The sequence below is a fragment of the Apis cerana genome, linkage group LG1, assembly GCF_029169275.1.
Source record: "Apis cerana isolate GH-2021 linkage group LG1, AcerK_1.0, whole genome shotgun sequence".
NCBI lineage: Eukaryota > Metazoa > Arthropoda > Insecta > Hymenoptera > Apidae > Apis > Apis cerana.
Genome location: NC_083852.1, coordinates 838,320 through 853,641, shown reverse-complemented (window position 1 = coordinate 853,641; position 15,322 = coordinate 838,320). Strand labels below are relative to the sequence as shown.

Here is a 15,322-nt window from a genome sequence, read left to right as displayed (position 1 = left end):
TTTCCCAATACATCCCAATTTCCCCATTTCAGTCTAACAACAATCGGTCTTTTTTTTCTTCAGCCTTACGCAACACAAAGGATAAATTAATTACAGAAATCTGCTCGGATCGATAGCAGGAACTACACTTCCTACTACCTACTGACTTTCTACGGCCTACATTTTATCCGCAATAGAGAACGGTATTATCCGCATCGTCGAGCCAACGACTTCCGATATATATATATATATAATCTCGAATTCTACGGGAATTGCGTGGAAGGACGATAATTCCAATGTCTCGTTTACGTTTACGTTGTTGGCACGGATCGGTAATAGCGGCAGCCGATGTATCCTAAGAGGAAGAGCTGGCGCCGCGAAACCTCTAGAAGCCTATCCATAAAACATGCCCGCTCGAATGAGCTGGACGAGGAGCGAACGATTGTGAAAGGAGCGAGATGGAAAGGGCTAGCTCTGAGAGAGAAAAAAAGATCGAACAGTGCCTCTCTTCCCAACGCTAGCTTCTCTTTCGTGGCCACCTAGAAACGTTTAACCGAAGGGCGCTCGTTTACGCGGAGGGTGTAACGGAGGGACTTTAAGACAGGAAGAAAGATGGGAGATGGGAGACTGTTCAACGGTAACTCGTGCTTCATCGTGACGAGAATATTCACTTAATTTGGGCGTTGAAAAAGTGAACCGGTTAAAAATTTCGAATAAAGTTAGTTCGAGTAATTACTTACGATTAACGTTTATTCGTTAGCTATCGTTGAGTTACTCCTTGATATACTCCTTATATATAACCTCGACTTTGTTGTTTGCCGCTACAGTTATCATCGAAGCAACTGTTAATTATTTTATAATAATATTAACTTCAACTATTAAATTTTGTTCATTTTAATCAATGTGATGATGTAATGCATAAATTTTCAAGTTTTGTTTATTCGTAGCTATTACAGTTGATCCATTCCTCACATAACCTCGGTTTTGTTGTTTGCCGTTACTGTTATTATCGAAGCAACTGTTAATTATTTTATAATAATATTAACTTCAACTATTAAATTTTGTCCACTTTAATCGATGTGATGATGTAATGCATAAATTTTCAAGTTTTGTTTATTCGTAGCTATTACAGTTGATCCATTCCTCACATAACCTCGGCTTTGTTGTTTACTGTTACTATCGAAGCAACTTTTAATTATTTTATAATAATATTAACTATTAAATTTTGTCCATCTCAATGTTAAATTAAAAAAATGTGGTGATGTAACGTATAAACTTTCAAGTTTTGTTTATTACAGTTGATTCCTCGCATAACTTCGTTATTTGCTGCTACAATTATTATCGAAGCAACTTTTAATTATTCGTAACACAAATTTTGCCCATCGCTGCACTTAATCGACCATGTGGCGATGTAACTTTTCAAGTTTTTTTCATAATTTCTCGCGACACAATTATAATGCGATTGTTAAAATTTTGCGAGAAGAGAATGTACATACGTATATATATTTTATTTTTGTCGTTGAACCAAGGAAAAAATATAGGAAAGGAAATATTCGTTTAATGGAACGATGTCAATGGTCGTTGGCCGATGAAATTATTTCATCTGGACGAGCCGTTAAAAGGAACATGGCAACGACGATGCATACTTTGCGCCATGGGTCGGAATTAAGTACGAAAGGACACGGCAAAAAGGAGTCGAATGGTTCCACTTCGAGCTCGTGACTTTCCTTTCTTACGCGTTATATCTTTGCACGCATTAATTCGTGCCACGTTTCTTCTTCGATATAATTGATCCACATACCGTTCCAAGTGCTTTTAAGCACGAGTGGACGTCTTTGCGTTTTCGAGTGGACGTCTTCTTTTTTACCTTAGACCCCCATGGAATGCGCGAACCTCTTTCTTTATTCGATTCTAAACTCTGATTACTCTCGAAGAGTAATATTCAAATTTCATAAAAAAAAAACCGCAATATAAAATAATATTTCGTGAAACTTTCTTGAATTCTGAGAACACGGAGGAAAACTGGAACACTCGTTGTTAATAAGAAGTTTCTACGGGGAAGAGTGGAAAATAAACTTTAATTCCGGACTGTTTGGTTGGCACGCAAGGTATATAAAACCAGACGTTGGAATCTTGGTAGTGCGAATCAATCTTATTGCCAGTCTCGTCTAGTCTGCTTCTGGCAAAAGGAATTCCTGGAATTTTATCAGTGGCGTATTCAAAAGCTACACTTGCTCGTAACACCATCCTACGAACTTCGTCGCAAGGAAACGTATCTGTTTTCACATCCGTGCTAAATGTTTCTTTTTCTCGTAAAAGTTTCTCTAATCTCTCTTAACTTCTATGAACGATCGCGTCGATTTGATTTTTTTTCTTCCCAAACGCTCGCTAAAAAAAATTCTTTACTGGAACTGGAACTTTTGAAACTGATGTCACTTACTTACAACGAGCAAATAAAATTAGAAAGAGAAAAATATATACGTGGATTAGGGATTTTAAGTACGCCACTGAATTTTATCCCCAGTTTGATAGAAAAAAATCTACGAAACCGGAGTGGATTCTTGGTCACGAAAGAGGGACGACGATGAAAATAGATCTTCTTGTTTTTGCCTTGGAGATTCCTTCAGGTGCGCCGAAATTACCCTTGCCCCCTAAAGGAAGCATACCCGAACAAAAATACAGCATTAATTATCCTCCGTTTGTCACGTTGTTGTTCGTCACTAAAAGAAGGCACGTATCTCTAATTAACAATCGGTATGTACAACAACAAAAAAATATCAAAGTTGGAAAAATTAAATATTATTTTACAAAAGAACGACTTATAGATTATATAGCATCATTATGATTGATCATTATGATTATCTCACTGGAAGTCTTGATAATTGCTAGAATATAATTCATTTTGAAAAAAAAAAAAAAAAAAAGAAAAGATTAAAAATTTTATTTTCCTGATAAACTATATATTTTAAAACTACCTAGTTGTAATTGCTCGTTACCCATTATTTCTACCTTTTTTATGCGTAACGATGTCTCGTCTGTTCGTCCATCGGATATTATAATTAAATCCACAACTGTTTCGATAATCTATCTACCGATTCGCCCTTCCTCTCCTCCCCCTGGAGAAAAAGAGAAGAGTTTTCCGATATCGGAACAGAATTAAAAAAGTCCTCCGATCAAGTCGTTTCCATCTATGCCGCTGTACACCTTTATTATAATTCCTTTGTCGAATGTAACAAACGTCCCTTTTATACAAATAACGCCTCCGCGAGTGATCCTCCCGCAAAATTTGCTTTTAGATGATCCAACGTACGACCAACCGTGCGTAATTTACTTTGAGGGCTCGCAGCGCTTTTTATTATCACGATCCCTTTGTAATTTATGTTACTCGATAAAATGGCAGAGGCTTTCTTTCCTTTCCGTTTTTTTTCCTCTCTTCGTGACCATTGCGCGTCAACTGCAAAAGTTCCCCCTCCCCCTTTCGTCGTAATTATCCGAAGGCGGTTCAAAGTTTCGTTCCTAGTTGTCGAAGAAACGCAAAAAGAAACGCGATTTTCCACGACGCCTTGTAAAACGCACGGCTACAGTTTCGCCCAATAAAGAGCACAAAGAATATCTTTTCACGCGTGTCCATTACGGGATTCGTATTCGTTTCGCTTAAAAAATAATGGTTTTCGTGTTGAAAGCTCGGTCTCAATTATTATTAACACTTTGTGCGATACCTTTGTCTCTCCACGAGTCCAAGTAATTATCCGTTACATTCTATAAACGACCGATTGTTTCTGGTTTTAATAAAGCATTGTTTGGAAGCTTTTGCTCGGCTGTATAACGGTGATTACAAGATCTTCTTTTTATTTAAAATCGATACACGAATTTCGCAAAACTCGACGTCCTTCGATGAACTAAAAAAAATTCTGAGAAATCGCTTATTATCCGCTATTTTTTTCCTCCTTTACGAGATAAATGTAATTAGGTGATTTTGAAGGAATAGAATAATTCGATTCTCTTCGATTATTAGTTTATTTAGATTGTATTTCATTTTATTCTCCGTATCTATGCACGTGGATAGAACAAGATCGAGATAAGCCCTCGTTTGGAAGATAAATTAGTTACAATGGTATACAGATATTAGATTTATCATTACAATACGCATCATTTTTAATAACCACGTCTTAATTCGAGCCAACTTGATACATAATGATTCGACCGAATCGAGACGGAAAGTTTTTCCTCAAGTTTCAAATTACCTTCCACTTGAATTCCAATTTCCGGTCGCTCGTCAAATTCAAGTAGCAACACCGACCGATCCGAACAAAGAGGCACTTTCAACGCCTCGACCAAACTTAATCTCACCGCGTATGTATGCACGTGCGCTCCTCTCGAGCAATCGGGAAAGTAACAAGTGCATTCTCTCTCTCTCTCTCTCTGCCGAAAGAGGAGAGGTTGGTTCGAGGTGCGTTGAAAAGAATGGAAGTTGGCCAAGGAACGAACGGTCGAACAGATATTCCGGTTCGTGAATAAACTGCCGATGGCAAGGCCACGACTAACGGCCGCCAGTCTGGCGTCGATATTCCCGCTTTTGCACACACGATCCACCTCCGGTTCGCGTGGCTTCCTCTTTCGCCCGCCTCCCCTCCTTCGTCCTCCTCGCCGCCGCTAAGCGGCGTGCAATCGGTAATTCAACTTTACGACGCTCGCGACACCTTCGAGATCGCGAGGATCATTGAGGAAGAAGAGGGGGAAAGGAAAAATAAAAGGCGACGTGGCGCTTGAAAAATTCGCGACTCGCACGCGACTCGATCCGCTGGTTTAATTGATTCGACGTGTATTCGATTTCCGATCGACCAAAAGATCGCAAAGTGGATTTTAATAGATGTTTTCGCGATGACGTGTTGAGATAAAAGGAAGAAATTGTTGTTCTTTTATTTTTTTTAAAAGAGAAACTTACAAAGCTTCGAACAAGATTTTTCGTCTCTTCTTCTTCTTCTTCTTCTTCTTCTTCTTCTTTTTTGAAAGGATCATATACTTGAATTTCTCTTATTGTGACATTCTTGTTACACATTCTTGTTCTGAATTATTCGTAGAGATTATACATTTTCGATTTTCTTCTCTTTATATCCTATCGTATATACGATTGAAACGGAGCATTGATTTTCTGTAAAGAGAAATACAAATTTTCTTTCCTGTAAAATAATCATGGATAAAGTGTTAATAAGTTCGATATTATCGTGCGATTGTTTTATGCAAAGTTTATCGCGAAAATAACCATCAACCGGAATCAAAAATCAGTCGTACGACGATTGTAGGACGATCGTTCGTTATGATAGAATTTGCCCCGATATTTGATACGAGGGGTCAGATATTTAATCGACCGTCGTAGCTAATGTCGAGACGTCAAAATAACAACGTTTGCGGATCGGAATGTTGCATCGAGCGAACGAGATATAACTCGATCGATCGGTTTTCGCGATAATTGAACTCGAAACGTTCGGAAAAATGATGCTCTCTTGACAAGATCAGACTTGTCAAAGCAATGAGTAAAATCAAGGTTAGGTCATTTACATGGAACTCGCGTTTTTGAATTATTGAAAAATGATAAATTACGACGAAGAAATATTTTTCACCTATTGGTATTCCTTACTAAAATGAACAAATATTGTTTAGAACATGTACGTTATAATAAAAAGAGAAAGAAATGTTGAGGTTTACGTCCTCCGCGAAATCGGGAGGTTAATGAAAAATCTACACAAGCAAGTGATCGTTTAAATCTTAATCTAACCGAGACATCATTCTTCGATAATTAATGATATAAATGATCTTTGAATATTTATCAGGTTAAAATTTGAAAGAGAATAACGAAAAATGAAAAGAATATGTAAGGATCCAACATGTCCGGCAAACCATCCTTGTATAAAGTATTACTAAAAATTATTTATTTATATATATATATATTTTTACATGTAACGTAAGTTTTATATAAAAAAACGTTATCGTTCAAGGAATTATAATGCGAGTACTTCAACAACTACGTTAATTAATAAGAAGAAAAAGAAGAAAGAAATAAAAAAGCAGAAGAAATTGAAAAAAAAATCGAATAATTTAAAGTATGTAGAAAAAAATTTCCTTTTAAAAATTGGTATTATTTGAAGGAACGAAGAGATGATAATTTATAACTAAAAATTTTCTGTTTGACTTCTAGCAAAAAATGTCAAACTACGAAATTACCCATAGAAAGTACTACGTCATTTTCGATATGTCGGTGAGAGGATGATAAATAAATTATCTTTATTGCATCCGTCTGTATACTATACGAAAAGGAATAGTTTTGAAGAATTAATTCTCCAAGATTCTTATTTCTATTCTCATTTCCTTAAATTTTTTCTTTTCTAGACACAATTCGTGTCTAATATCTTAATCTTTGAACTACAGAACAAAAACCTGCAACGCGATCCCGAAACCGGTCCCGAAAATAATCTGCCAATGTCCTAGAAGAATAAATTCCGTAATAATTTCCAGAGAAAGTAAAGCAAAAAAAATAATTAACAGAGTAACTCCAAATTCACGATGCATGAGGATTATAGAACAACCAATTTCTTGTATATGCGTTAAAAAATCCAGTTCAGAAGACTTAAAAAAATTGTGCAAATGTTCGTCAACGTGCACATTTCTTTCAAAATATAATGACTGTTGCTGTATAAGGGAAAAAGTAAACGAAACAATCGATTTTTATTTAAAAAAAAAATATATATGTATGCTATTATATAAAATTATTCATTATTTTTTATCAAAATCGTAATCATTACATTAAAATCAAGAAAGAAATTTATTCGCGACGATATAACGATAATACGATCTGATAAAATTCAATTTCTATTTTAGATAAAAAAGAAAAAAAAGAAAGAAAATTCGATAGATTATTGCTATTCTAAAGAAATGCCGTTTAAAGGAACATTATGCACAAAATACCGTGAACAAAGGTTAGAATCATTAACGTAATAAATATTTTTATATAGTATACGAAATAACGTTTTCATACTTGAAATTTAGTCCAAAGAAAAATATATTTGTCAAAGGATTCTCCAGGTTACGTAATAAACTAAGAAAACTTGGAAATCGGTATGAAAAATTAACATGCATAACACGATTATTGACAAAGTATTGCTAATAATTATTTTTATTTTAGTAAAAAAAGAAAAAATGAATATGTTGAACACCGATGTTGTGGAAATTCTTTTCGAAATCAAAATCAAATTATGGTAAATATTTGTGAAATTAAATGATAGAACACGATAATAATGCATAAATATTATATTGAAAAAAAATAAACTCGTATTCTTTCATTTCAGGAGAAAAGGAAAGTGAAATTTTGCTAATAAAGGTAACGATGAAAACGGTACTTCTGATAAATATTTCGTCTATATTTGCTTACAAAATCAATATAGCTGCTCAAAGGCTCGATGTATAAACGAATGGGATTTTTTTCGTGTTGGTTATTATATAGCACGAAATCCACTCGTATACAACGAGACTAAGAAATATTTTGAATTTATATTGGCTTGTATAATTAAGTAATAGTGAATGTAAATTTGTATGAAATATTAAACAGCGTCCAAATGTCGATCATTTCTTACAGGATGTATAATAAATTTAAAGATTCCTTTATGCTAAAGAAAAATACGGAGAGAAAAGTACATCGCCAAGCGAAGGACGCAACATAAACGATAAACAGTAAACAATATATGTTTGATGTTTTCAATTACATATATATATATATATGTATGTACATATATATAAATCAATGCTATTAAACCATGAATATAAAATAGTTTAAATATTTAACGTATATCTTTATTTTTACGATGTTAAATAGTCCATAGACATAAAGAAATTTCATACACATCCGTAAGACATTATTTTTTACAAATATTCTAAAAATTGTAAACCTGAGCTTTAAAATTGTTTTTTCAAATGAATTATAGATTGAACTATATTGACATGTTATTTTTCGCAGATATGCCATGTCATAATTTTGTGAATAAATATGATAAATAGATATAGTTGAAAAAATATAAAACAATTACTGTAATCTCTCGTTTGTAATTCTGTAACAATAATCTAAGTTTTCTATCTCGTTTATCTCTCGTCTATAAATATAATAAAATGTTTCTCGTGACTCGCCCAAGGCAGTGATCGTAAATGAAGAAAAATGTCATGATTATTTCTAAGGCATACATACTAGAATACATACTGGTATGTATTCATTTATCATTCAAACGACACTTTATTAAATACCTACACTAATCTACACTGTCATCAATCATCCTTTCTTCCACTGAAATGGAATAAAAACATCTCTGGAGCTTGTTTATTGTTAGAATATATATCATCGGTCTCCGAAGCACCAAGCTTCAAACATCCTGCTTCGATGCGAAGTTCTGTGATATAATGGATCGAGACAACGCTCGCAGATGATTAGACTATTACATAACGTACTATATTATCTTCGATACATTGGAATGATCAGTCTCTTCTCACAGAATTGGCTCTCAATCGTTTCTTAACCAGATCCAGCCGATTGTCAAGCCAAGCGAGGCAATCACATTTTTATACATGGCATGAGATATTTAGTAAGAGTTTAAACAATTCGAGTAAATATGTGCTACAAGCGCCAATAATTGGCAATTCTAATAAGATATTTTTCTCAATACCATTTCTGGTTCTCATTGTTAAGGAAGATATATATATATATATATATACATATACATATATATATACATATATATATACATATACATATATATATATATAATATATATACATAAATTATAAATTCACCGTGTACTACGTCTGTTTGCATTACGTAATTGCTTTTCAATTTCAAATTGTCGTAAATCTGCTCTTTGTAAGAAATCTTGACGTTCTAAATATCCATCCTTGCCTTTGTTATGAGTACTAATTTCTTCCTCCAAATTCTCTTGTTTCTTATAATTATCCCAATCTAGTTTGGATTTTTCTAACGTACTAATTTTCGCCTTCTTCCCTAATTGACCAAGGACAGAAGAAATACCCCCTAAACCAGCCCGTTTGAAACCTCTACCTCTTCCAGATCCTCTACCCGCAGGAGATCCAGAATTTCCTGTTTTCTCAGAATTCTCGGCAGAGGATAGAGATATTCTTGCTTCTGCTGAATCTATCGAGACTTCTTTTTCTACTTTTACTTCTTCACCAGCAAATTCAAATACTTTAGTTATTTTTACTTTTTCTTCCACTTTTGGCTTTTCTATAGATGGCGATCTCTCTTTAGATTTATTTGTTACATTTTGTTGCTTAGGTTTAGGTGTCATTGCTTTAAAAAATACAAAATATATATATATTTCATTAATTATGATTAATTAACTTAATTAAATACAATAATTGAAAATAATCAATTACCCGTGTCTTTCATAAAATCAGCCCAAAGAGAGTCGGCCCTTTTTTTCTCTTCTTCTTCGGTAAGTTCTTTTTTCTCAATAGATTCCTCTTTTTGTTGTTTTTCCTCTTTTTCATCATCCTTATCCTCTGTTACCTTTTTCCTTCTTCTACGTTTTCTAATTTTAGATTTTATAACTTTGTTTTTCTTTCTTCCTCTTTTCTTCGTCGTTTCTCTTTGGTTCTCATCATTCTCATCTTCAGGACCACTCTCTGCATCACCTTCAGATTCTACTTCAGATACTGGTTCACTGTCTGCACCATCGGGAATATAATCTTCATCATCTTCATCAGAATCGGAGGGCAATTGGTGTTCTTCAGTCATATTTAATTAAAATTTTATTCGTGATGTAACTGTAAAATCGTAATATCGTATTCTTACTAAAAATCGATCTAAATTAATTAACATAATGTTCTTTGTTTTTTTCTCCATTATATTATTAACAAAAAAAACTTTCGCATTTTATATCATTTCGAGTAAAATTTTAAACAAATACTTAATTTAGAAGTTTTTACAAATATCTATGTAACATTCATTAAAAAAGAATGATTTAGATAATACATAAACAATTATTGATTTCGTAATATCGAACTTTATCACATTTCGTATACAAATATACAACCTAACCTCTTAAAATACATAATTACATAAAAAAATCAGTATCAAATAACTTAGTTATTGATTATTACTATTTTGGTACTTACGAATTTTCTCCAAAACACGATCTTTCTAAGCTAAAAATTCAGTTAGACAATGAATCACCTTCGGGAACTTTCGTTAAAATATTCCGAATATTTTATTTCCTTTGTTCCTCTCCAATTAATTGTTATATACGGAAAAATTTGAAATAATATTATTAATATTTTACAAACACGCAAAGAAATACCACTACACGTGAGAAAATCACAAAAAGTAACGACCGAAGAACACGAATCGACTCGCGATTCGCAAATGCATTCGTATATCATCAGCCATTTTTAACTTGCTCCACGAGCGCCTCCCACGATAAAATCATAAACCACGATATTACGTTCAAATTTGTAACAATGTACGTATAAATATATTATGTTACTATAAAAAAAATTGTAATTAAATAATAAAAAAATAAACTCTTAGATCTTTTACGTAATCTTTTACAGATTCTGCGAACAGAATTTGATTCGGATGATTACAGCGTCGACATCTATGCGCAAATATCCCCATAATTATAGAATACAGGTGAAAACCATAAGTAATTTGTGATTTTCTATCTAATATTTTTTTGTTTATGCCTGAAGATCCTTTCTTTTATAAAAACGTATATTTGTTCAACAAATATATTTATTTAAAATATTATAAATGTTTATTTCTTAAAATATAGTTTAGTTTAGTTGTCAAGTAATAAAGAATGTACAGTACATGTAAAGAAACGATACAAAATTCTAATTTTTCGATGAAATTCGATCTCACTTTAATTTTTATGCTTTTCTCTTTTTTTTAAATTCCATTCTACACGGGTGCATAGTTACAAATGTATGTATATATATCTCGAGAAAGAAACATGACCAATTACATAGAAATGTATCAAATTGCGAAGGAACGAATTTGTCGAGCAATAAGTCAACTCCTGCTTCAGGATGTTAAGTAGGATCAGCAGGGTCACCGCGCACCTCATGTTACAGGATCCATTTCGAATCCTCCTTTCAACGAAATGGTTGACAGCCCGTTTACAAGGATTTAAATACGATTAATGGATCGATTTTTTTTCCTTTTAATAGAAATCTCCGAATGAGAAAAAGTAGTAATATTAGAAGGGAAATAGATGGAATGGAACTTTAGTTCCAAAATTTTTAACTTGGTTAACATTAACACGTTTACTTGAATGCGAATTTATGTAATTTCTCAGAGATGATTTAATCAATGATTTAATCAAACAAATTAATATATATGAATATGTATACACGTCTAATATATTACGCGCACGAGTCGTTTATACGAACTGAATCTGAATCTTTAATGAGAAAAGATCAAATTGGATCGCAATTCGAATTAAAATTAAAATTCTTAAGACAAATAATTCTTCTAACCTTAAAAATCAATTACACACCTTTCATTTCTAAAAATTAATCACGATCTAACTTTCGATTCGACGCACAACGTTTCATTAAAACGGGATACCCAAGAAGATCGTAACTTAATTAAAAAAAAAAAAAAAAATACGACATCCGGACATCCGGAAGAAAAAATTCAGAGCCAAAGTCAATTCCACACGAAAAGAAGAAAAGGAAAGGAAGAAAAAAAACACTATTCGTGAATACGTACTCGGAAAGAAGACGGAAGAGGAAAGGATGGACCAGGTGGCTGCAGATGACGCAGTACGCAAACGATTGGACGAAAACCCCAGGAAAAGCGAAGTAGGAGGACGTTGCCAAGCCAAGAAGGAAGATACTTCTCGCGTCGAGAAAGCTCCGCCCGATTTTCAGAGCCGTCCCAAATCTCCCTCTTCCCTCCCAACCTTCGTTTTCTTTCCTCTTTCTTTCCTCCCCTCTTGGCGCCCTCCTCTTCTTGGCCGAAACTTTTCACGCACAATTAGTTTCGCGCGAGCGTCGCGATCTATCGTGACATCCCATTGATACGAGCCGAGGGGAAAAAATCAAACTCGTCGCGAATAAGGTGAGCTGTTCCATCTCCCCCCTCTCCTCTCCCTCTACCAAGTTTCACCTATTTGAAAGGAAGTCGCCGGCGGTGTCGCTTCTTCGACGAATCCTCTATTAAGATCGAGGGGCGAAAATCGAAAAAATTTCCAGGACACTTCACGATGTGGATTTTTACCGTAAAAATTACATCGAAGCTGTCCATTATTATTATTTTCCTCGATAATAAGCTCGTTCTCGGGAATGGAATGGTTAAAATAACGCGTGGACGACGTTGTAGGTGAACGGGATCGAGAAGGATGATCGATTACATACGCGAATTGGTAGAATTGGTAAAACGGTGGGGTTGAATAATTGATTGCAGAAGATGCCACGCAAGCGACGCGCCTCGACGCCGACACTGGAAGCGGACGAAGACGAATTCGCGTCCGAGGGGAAGTACAGCAAGGATGATTTGGAGAGTCGTGCGCCGAGGAACGCGGCTAACGCGAGGGAACGGGCTCGAATGAGGGTGCTAAGCAAGGCGTTTTGCAGATTGAAAACGACTTTACCTTGGGTACCAGCCGACACGAAGCTCAGCAAATTGGACACCCTCCGCCTTGCGGCTACGTACATCGCTCATCTTCGAGCGGTTCTCAGAGACGACGCAGACCCGCATTCCGAGACTAGATCTTTGTCTTTGGCCCTGGTGAGTTTTTATTTGGAAAAGAAACAGTTATTTACGATGTAATTGTCTGATTAATCGTCTGACACAAAAACGACAACTCGACCGAGGTTTGTCCATTCGTCTTCGAATTCGCACGAATAACGATCTCGTTGCCGATAATTTATTCGATTATATATTATTATTCGATTTTAAATCAAATTTCCTCTAATTTCATCTTGATTTTTAATTTTTTTGAATGATTCTTTCATATGGTTTTGTAATTTCTTTTTTTTTTTTTCGTTAAGTTATATAAATGGGTCATGTATCGCAATATTGTCGATGAAAAATTATTATTATTAAGAAATTTCGAAATTTTAAACACCAAGCTGAAAATAAGTGGAGCAAGTTATTTTTCGTTCGTTCTTTTTTTTTTTTTTTTGCATAATTGCAATGTTTCGTGTCACGATTAAAGAGCTGTGAAATAACAAAGAATCCAGGTGGATCCAGTCGGCGTCATAACGTCATTTTCTTAGAGACGTTCTCTGTTTACGTCTGTCCAGGTGGATCGAATCACTTTCAAAGCTTCCTCCGCATCCTTTTCCACCATTAATTCTAAATTAGTACCATTATTCGGGAGAACGATCGTTTATTCCACTTGCATTGTAAACCAATCGAAATTATATTTTCTATCGATCTATGATAGAATTATTAAGGAAAGAATTACATAAATTCAAAAAATTATTAAAAAAAAGTGTGCGATGAGAAAAAACGCAAAAGGAAAAAATTTTTTGAATCGAAGCCACTTCGATGTCTTCTATCGAAGAAATTAGTAATTAAAAAGTTTTATAAAAATCTCTCTTATATTTTTGTCGTAGTCGTGGCCGTTTACTTTTCAAAGTGGTAACGCTTCCATGTTGATGAACAACAGTTGCAACGTATCATCGTCAACTTCATCGAGCCCTAATCAGTACCGTGGTCAGCAGGGAGCACACGAGATCCAGAATTTCCATCATTCTGGACATCATCAAGCCATGTCACTACGTCATAATCACGAGTCGCTTTCGTATTTCTAATAAAGCTTTTTTTATCGATATACGAGAAAAGAACACTCTGTTCAAAAGGACAAAAAAAGGAAAAACTTTCTTCACTCGCAACAGCAATATTATATAAAATCGTGAAAATGAAAATTTATATTTATTTCAGAGTGCCTTATCGTTTTTACTATTTATTGATCTATATTCATTTTAAGAGACAATTATTATAATATCTTTAGATTAGATCCCATTATTGTAACCAAAGCGTAAATACTAGTCCAATAAAATATTTCTATACAATTATAAACTGCATATATCTTTTGGAATTATTTCCACAACATCAATTTATCCACAACACGAGGAAAAATTAAATAGAGAATTAATAATCATATGGGTATAAGATTTTTTTCGATCAATAATTTTATTTAATTTGAAAAATATTAATTTCGCCGAAACTTCAAAGTATTATTCGAAAGGAAAAAAAGATTAATGCGGCTTCCGGAATTGAAACAGAGGAAGAAGAACGTGGTAAGGAAAGAAGGATAAAGAACATCAAGTTAAATAAACAGCACGAAGGGCCTTTTGTGTAAACCTGAAACTAAAATAATATATCTCGTTCCATCTACAAATCGACCAAAGTCGAGCATATCGTTTAGGGCCCTCATATGTCAATACAAACCACCTCTCGGATTTTATGAATCATATATTTCTCCACATTTGTATATGCTCACCGTTTCTTACAAATGTTTTTTACTTTTTTAACCTCCGTGAATTTCTTCATTTCACGTGAATTATCTTAAAGGAATTTTCTTCTTAAAGAAAAGTATTATATCGTAAGAGATATATTTCGATCTTTCTCTCTTAAGAAAAAAAAGAAGGAAAAGTAGAGAAGATTTTTAATCGATGAATTGTACAATGATGCGATAAAGTTAATCAGAATCGACACTTTTTTTTGAGCGCATAAATTTATAGAGTGACTGTATAGAAAAGAAAAACAAATGGCGAAAAAAAGATGGAGATAGAATAAAAATTGTGAAATCAGCACCATCCTCAGAATGCCGCAAATGAAACATAAAAAGATAAGAAGGGCAAATATTAGAGATAAAAATAAGAATTAACATTCAGTACTATCTTTCGAGTATAAAAGACACCATTCCAAAAATAGTCAAAGATGACGCCAATTCTTAATTCTTATTCCATTTTACCATACTTCTGAAAAAATATCTCTGGTATTCGAGAGATGGCGTTAATTCTTAATTCTTATTCTATTTTATCGTACTTTTGAAAAGATATCTCTGATATTCAAGAGATGGCGTTAATAGTTATTTCTTACCTTATCTCTATCTTTTTCCTTTGCCTTCCTTATTTCCTTGCGTTTCATTCGCGGCACTCTGGAGATGGCGCTAATTCCACAATTTTTATCCTATTTCCGTCCTTCTCGTATTTCTTGCTCTCCTTATCTATAGTTATTCTATAAAATTCATACGCTCGAAAAACTGGTGTGGGTTTCTGATTAACTTTATTGCATCGTTATCCAATTTATTGATTAAAAATCTTACTAGAA

General features: G+C 33.9%; 3 protein-coding genes across 6 annotated transcripts in view; 2 read left to right on the top strand and 1 right to left on the bottom strand.

Moving 5' to 3' along the window:
* The window catches only part of LOC107992753 (transcription factor 21), a 30,008-nt gene extending 15,943 nt beyond the window's left edge, over positions 1-14,065 (top strand). The window contains exons 1-3 of one of the 3 annotated variants that reach the window (XM_017048806.3): positions 11,938-12,097; positions 12,443-12,766; positions 13,600-14,065. In XM_017048806.3, the coding sequence (XP_016904295.1) occupies positions 12,446-12,766; positions 13,600-13,797 (519 nt within the window). In that variant the 5' untranslated portion in view covers positions 11,938-12,097; positions 12,443-12,445 and the 3' untranslated portion in view covers positions 13,798-14,065. Of the gene's footprint in view, positions 1-11,937; positions 12,098-12,163; positions 12,355-12,442; positions 12,767-13,599 lie in introns of those variants that run through there. The other 2 variants (XM_028664316.2, XM_062083280.1) reach the window with 2 other exon arrangements.
* Positions 3,978-10,442, bottom strand: LOC107992750 (craniofacial development protein 1). 2 transcript variants are annotated; one of them, XR_001764961.3, is made up of 4 exons: positions 10,150-10,442; positions 9,409-9,798; positions 8,273-9,322; positions 3,978-5,131 (listed from the first exon to the last, which is right to left on the bottom strand). XR_001764961.3 is itself a non-coding variant. In XM_017048799.3 (3 exons), exons 2-3 carry the CDS (start codon positions 9,767-9,769, stop codon positions 8,808-8,810), a joined length of 876 nt encoding a protein of 291 aa, XP_016904288.1. In that variant the 5' UTR covers positions 9,770-9,798; positions 10,150-10,442; the 3' UTR covers positions 7,374-8,807. The 2 variants fall into 2 exon arrangements, 1 of the variants encoding a protein (XP_016904288.1); XM_017048799.3 differs by lacking the exon at positions 3,978-5,131 and having other exon boundaries at positions 7,374-9,322.
* LOC114576853 (uncharacterized) lies at positions 5,929-8,111 on the top strand. Its single transcript, XM_062083291.1, has 6 exons — positions 5,929-6,080; positions 6,176-6,682; positions 6,856-6,953; positions 7,024-7,092; positions 7,160-7,232; positions 7,323-8,111. Exons 2-6 carry the CDS (start codon positions 6,545-6,547, stop codon positions 7,347-7,349), a joined length of 405 nt encoding a protein of 134 aa, XP_061939275.1. The 5' UTR covers positions 5,929-6,080; positions 6,176-6,544; the 3' UTR covers positions 7,350-8,111.
* Positions 14,066-15,322: the final 1,257 nt, after the last annotated feature.

What these genes read in the sequence shown, in the direction of transcription:
- LOC107992750 (XM_017048799.3), bottom strand. Translation starts at nt 9,769, where the DNA reads ATGACTGAAGAACACCAATTGCCCTCCGATTCTGATGAAGATGATGAA. An exon ending in TGATTTTATGAAAGACACGG is followed by an intron (nt 9,323 to 9,408) that starts GTAATTGATTAT and finishes TATTTTTTAAAG; the next exon opens with CAATGACACCTAAACCTAAG.
- LOC114576853 (XM_062083291.1), top strand. Translation starts at nt 6,545, where the DNA reads ATGAGGATTATAGAACAACCAATTTCTTGTATATGCGTTAAAAAATCC. An exon ending in GTTGCTGTATAAGGGAAAAA is followed by an intron (nt 6,683 to 6,855) that starts GTAAACGAAACA and finishes TTTCTATTTTAG; the next exon opens with ATAAAAAAGAAAAAAAAGAA. An exon ending in ACAAAATACCGTGAACAAAG is followed by an intron (nt 6,954 to 7,023) that starts GTTAGAATCATT and finishes CTTGAAATTTAG; the next exon opens with TCCAAAGAAAAATATATTTG.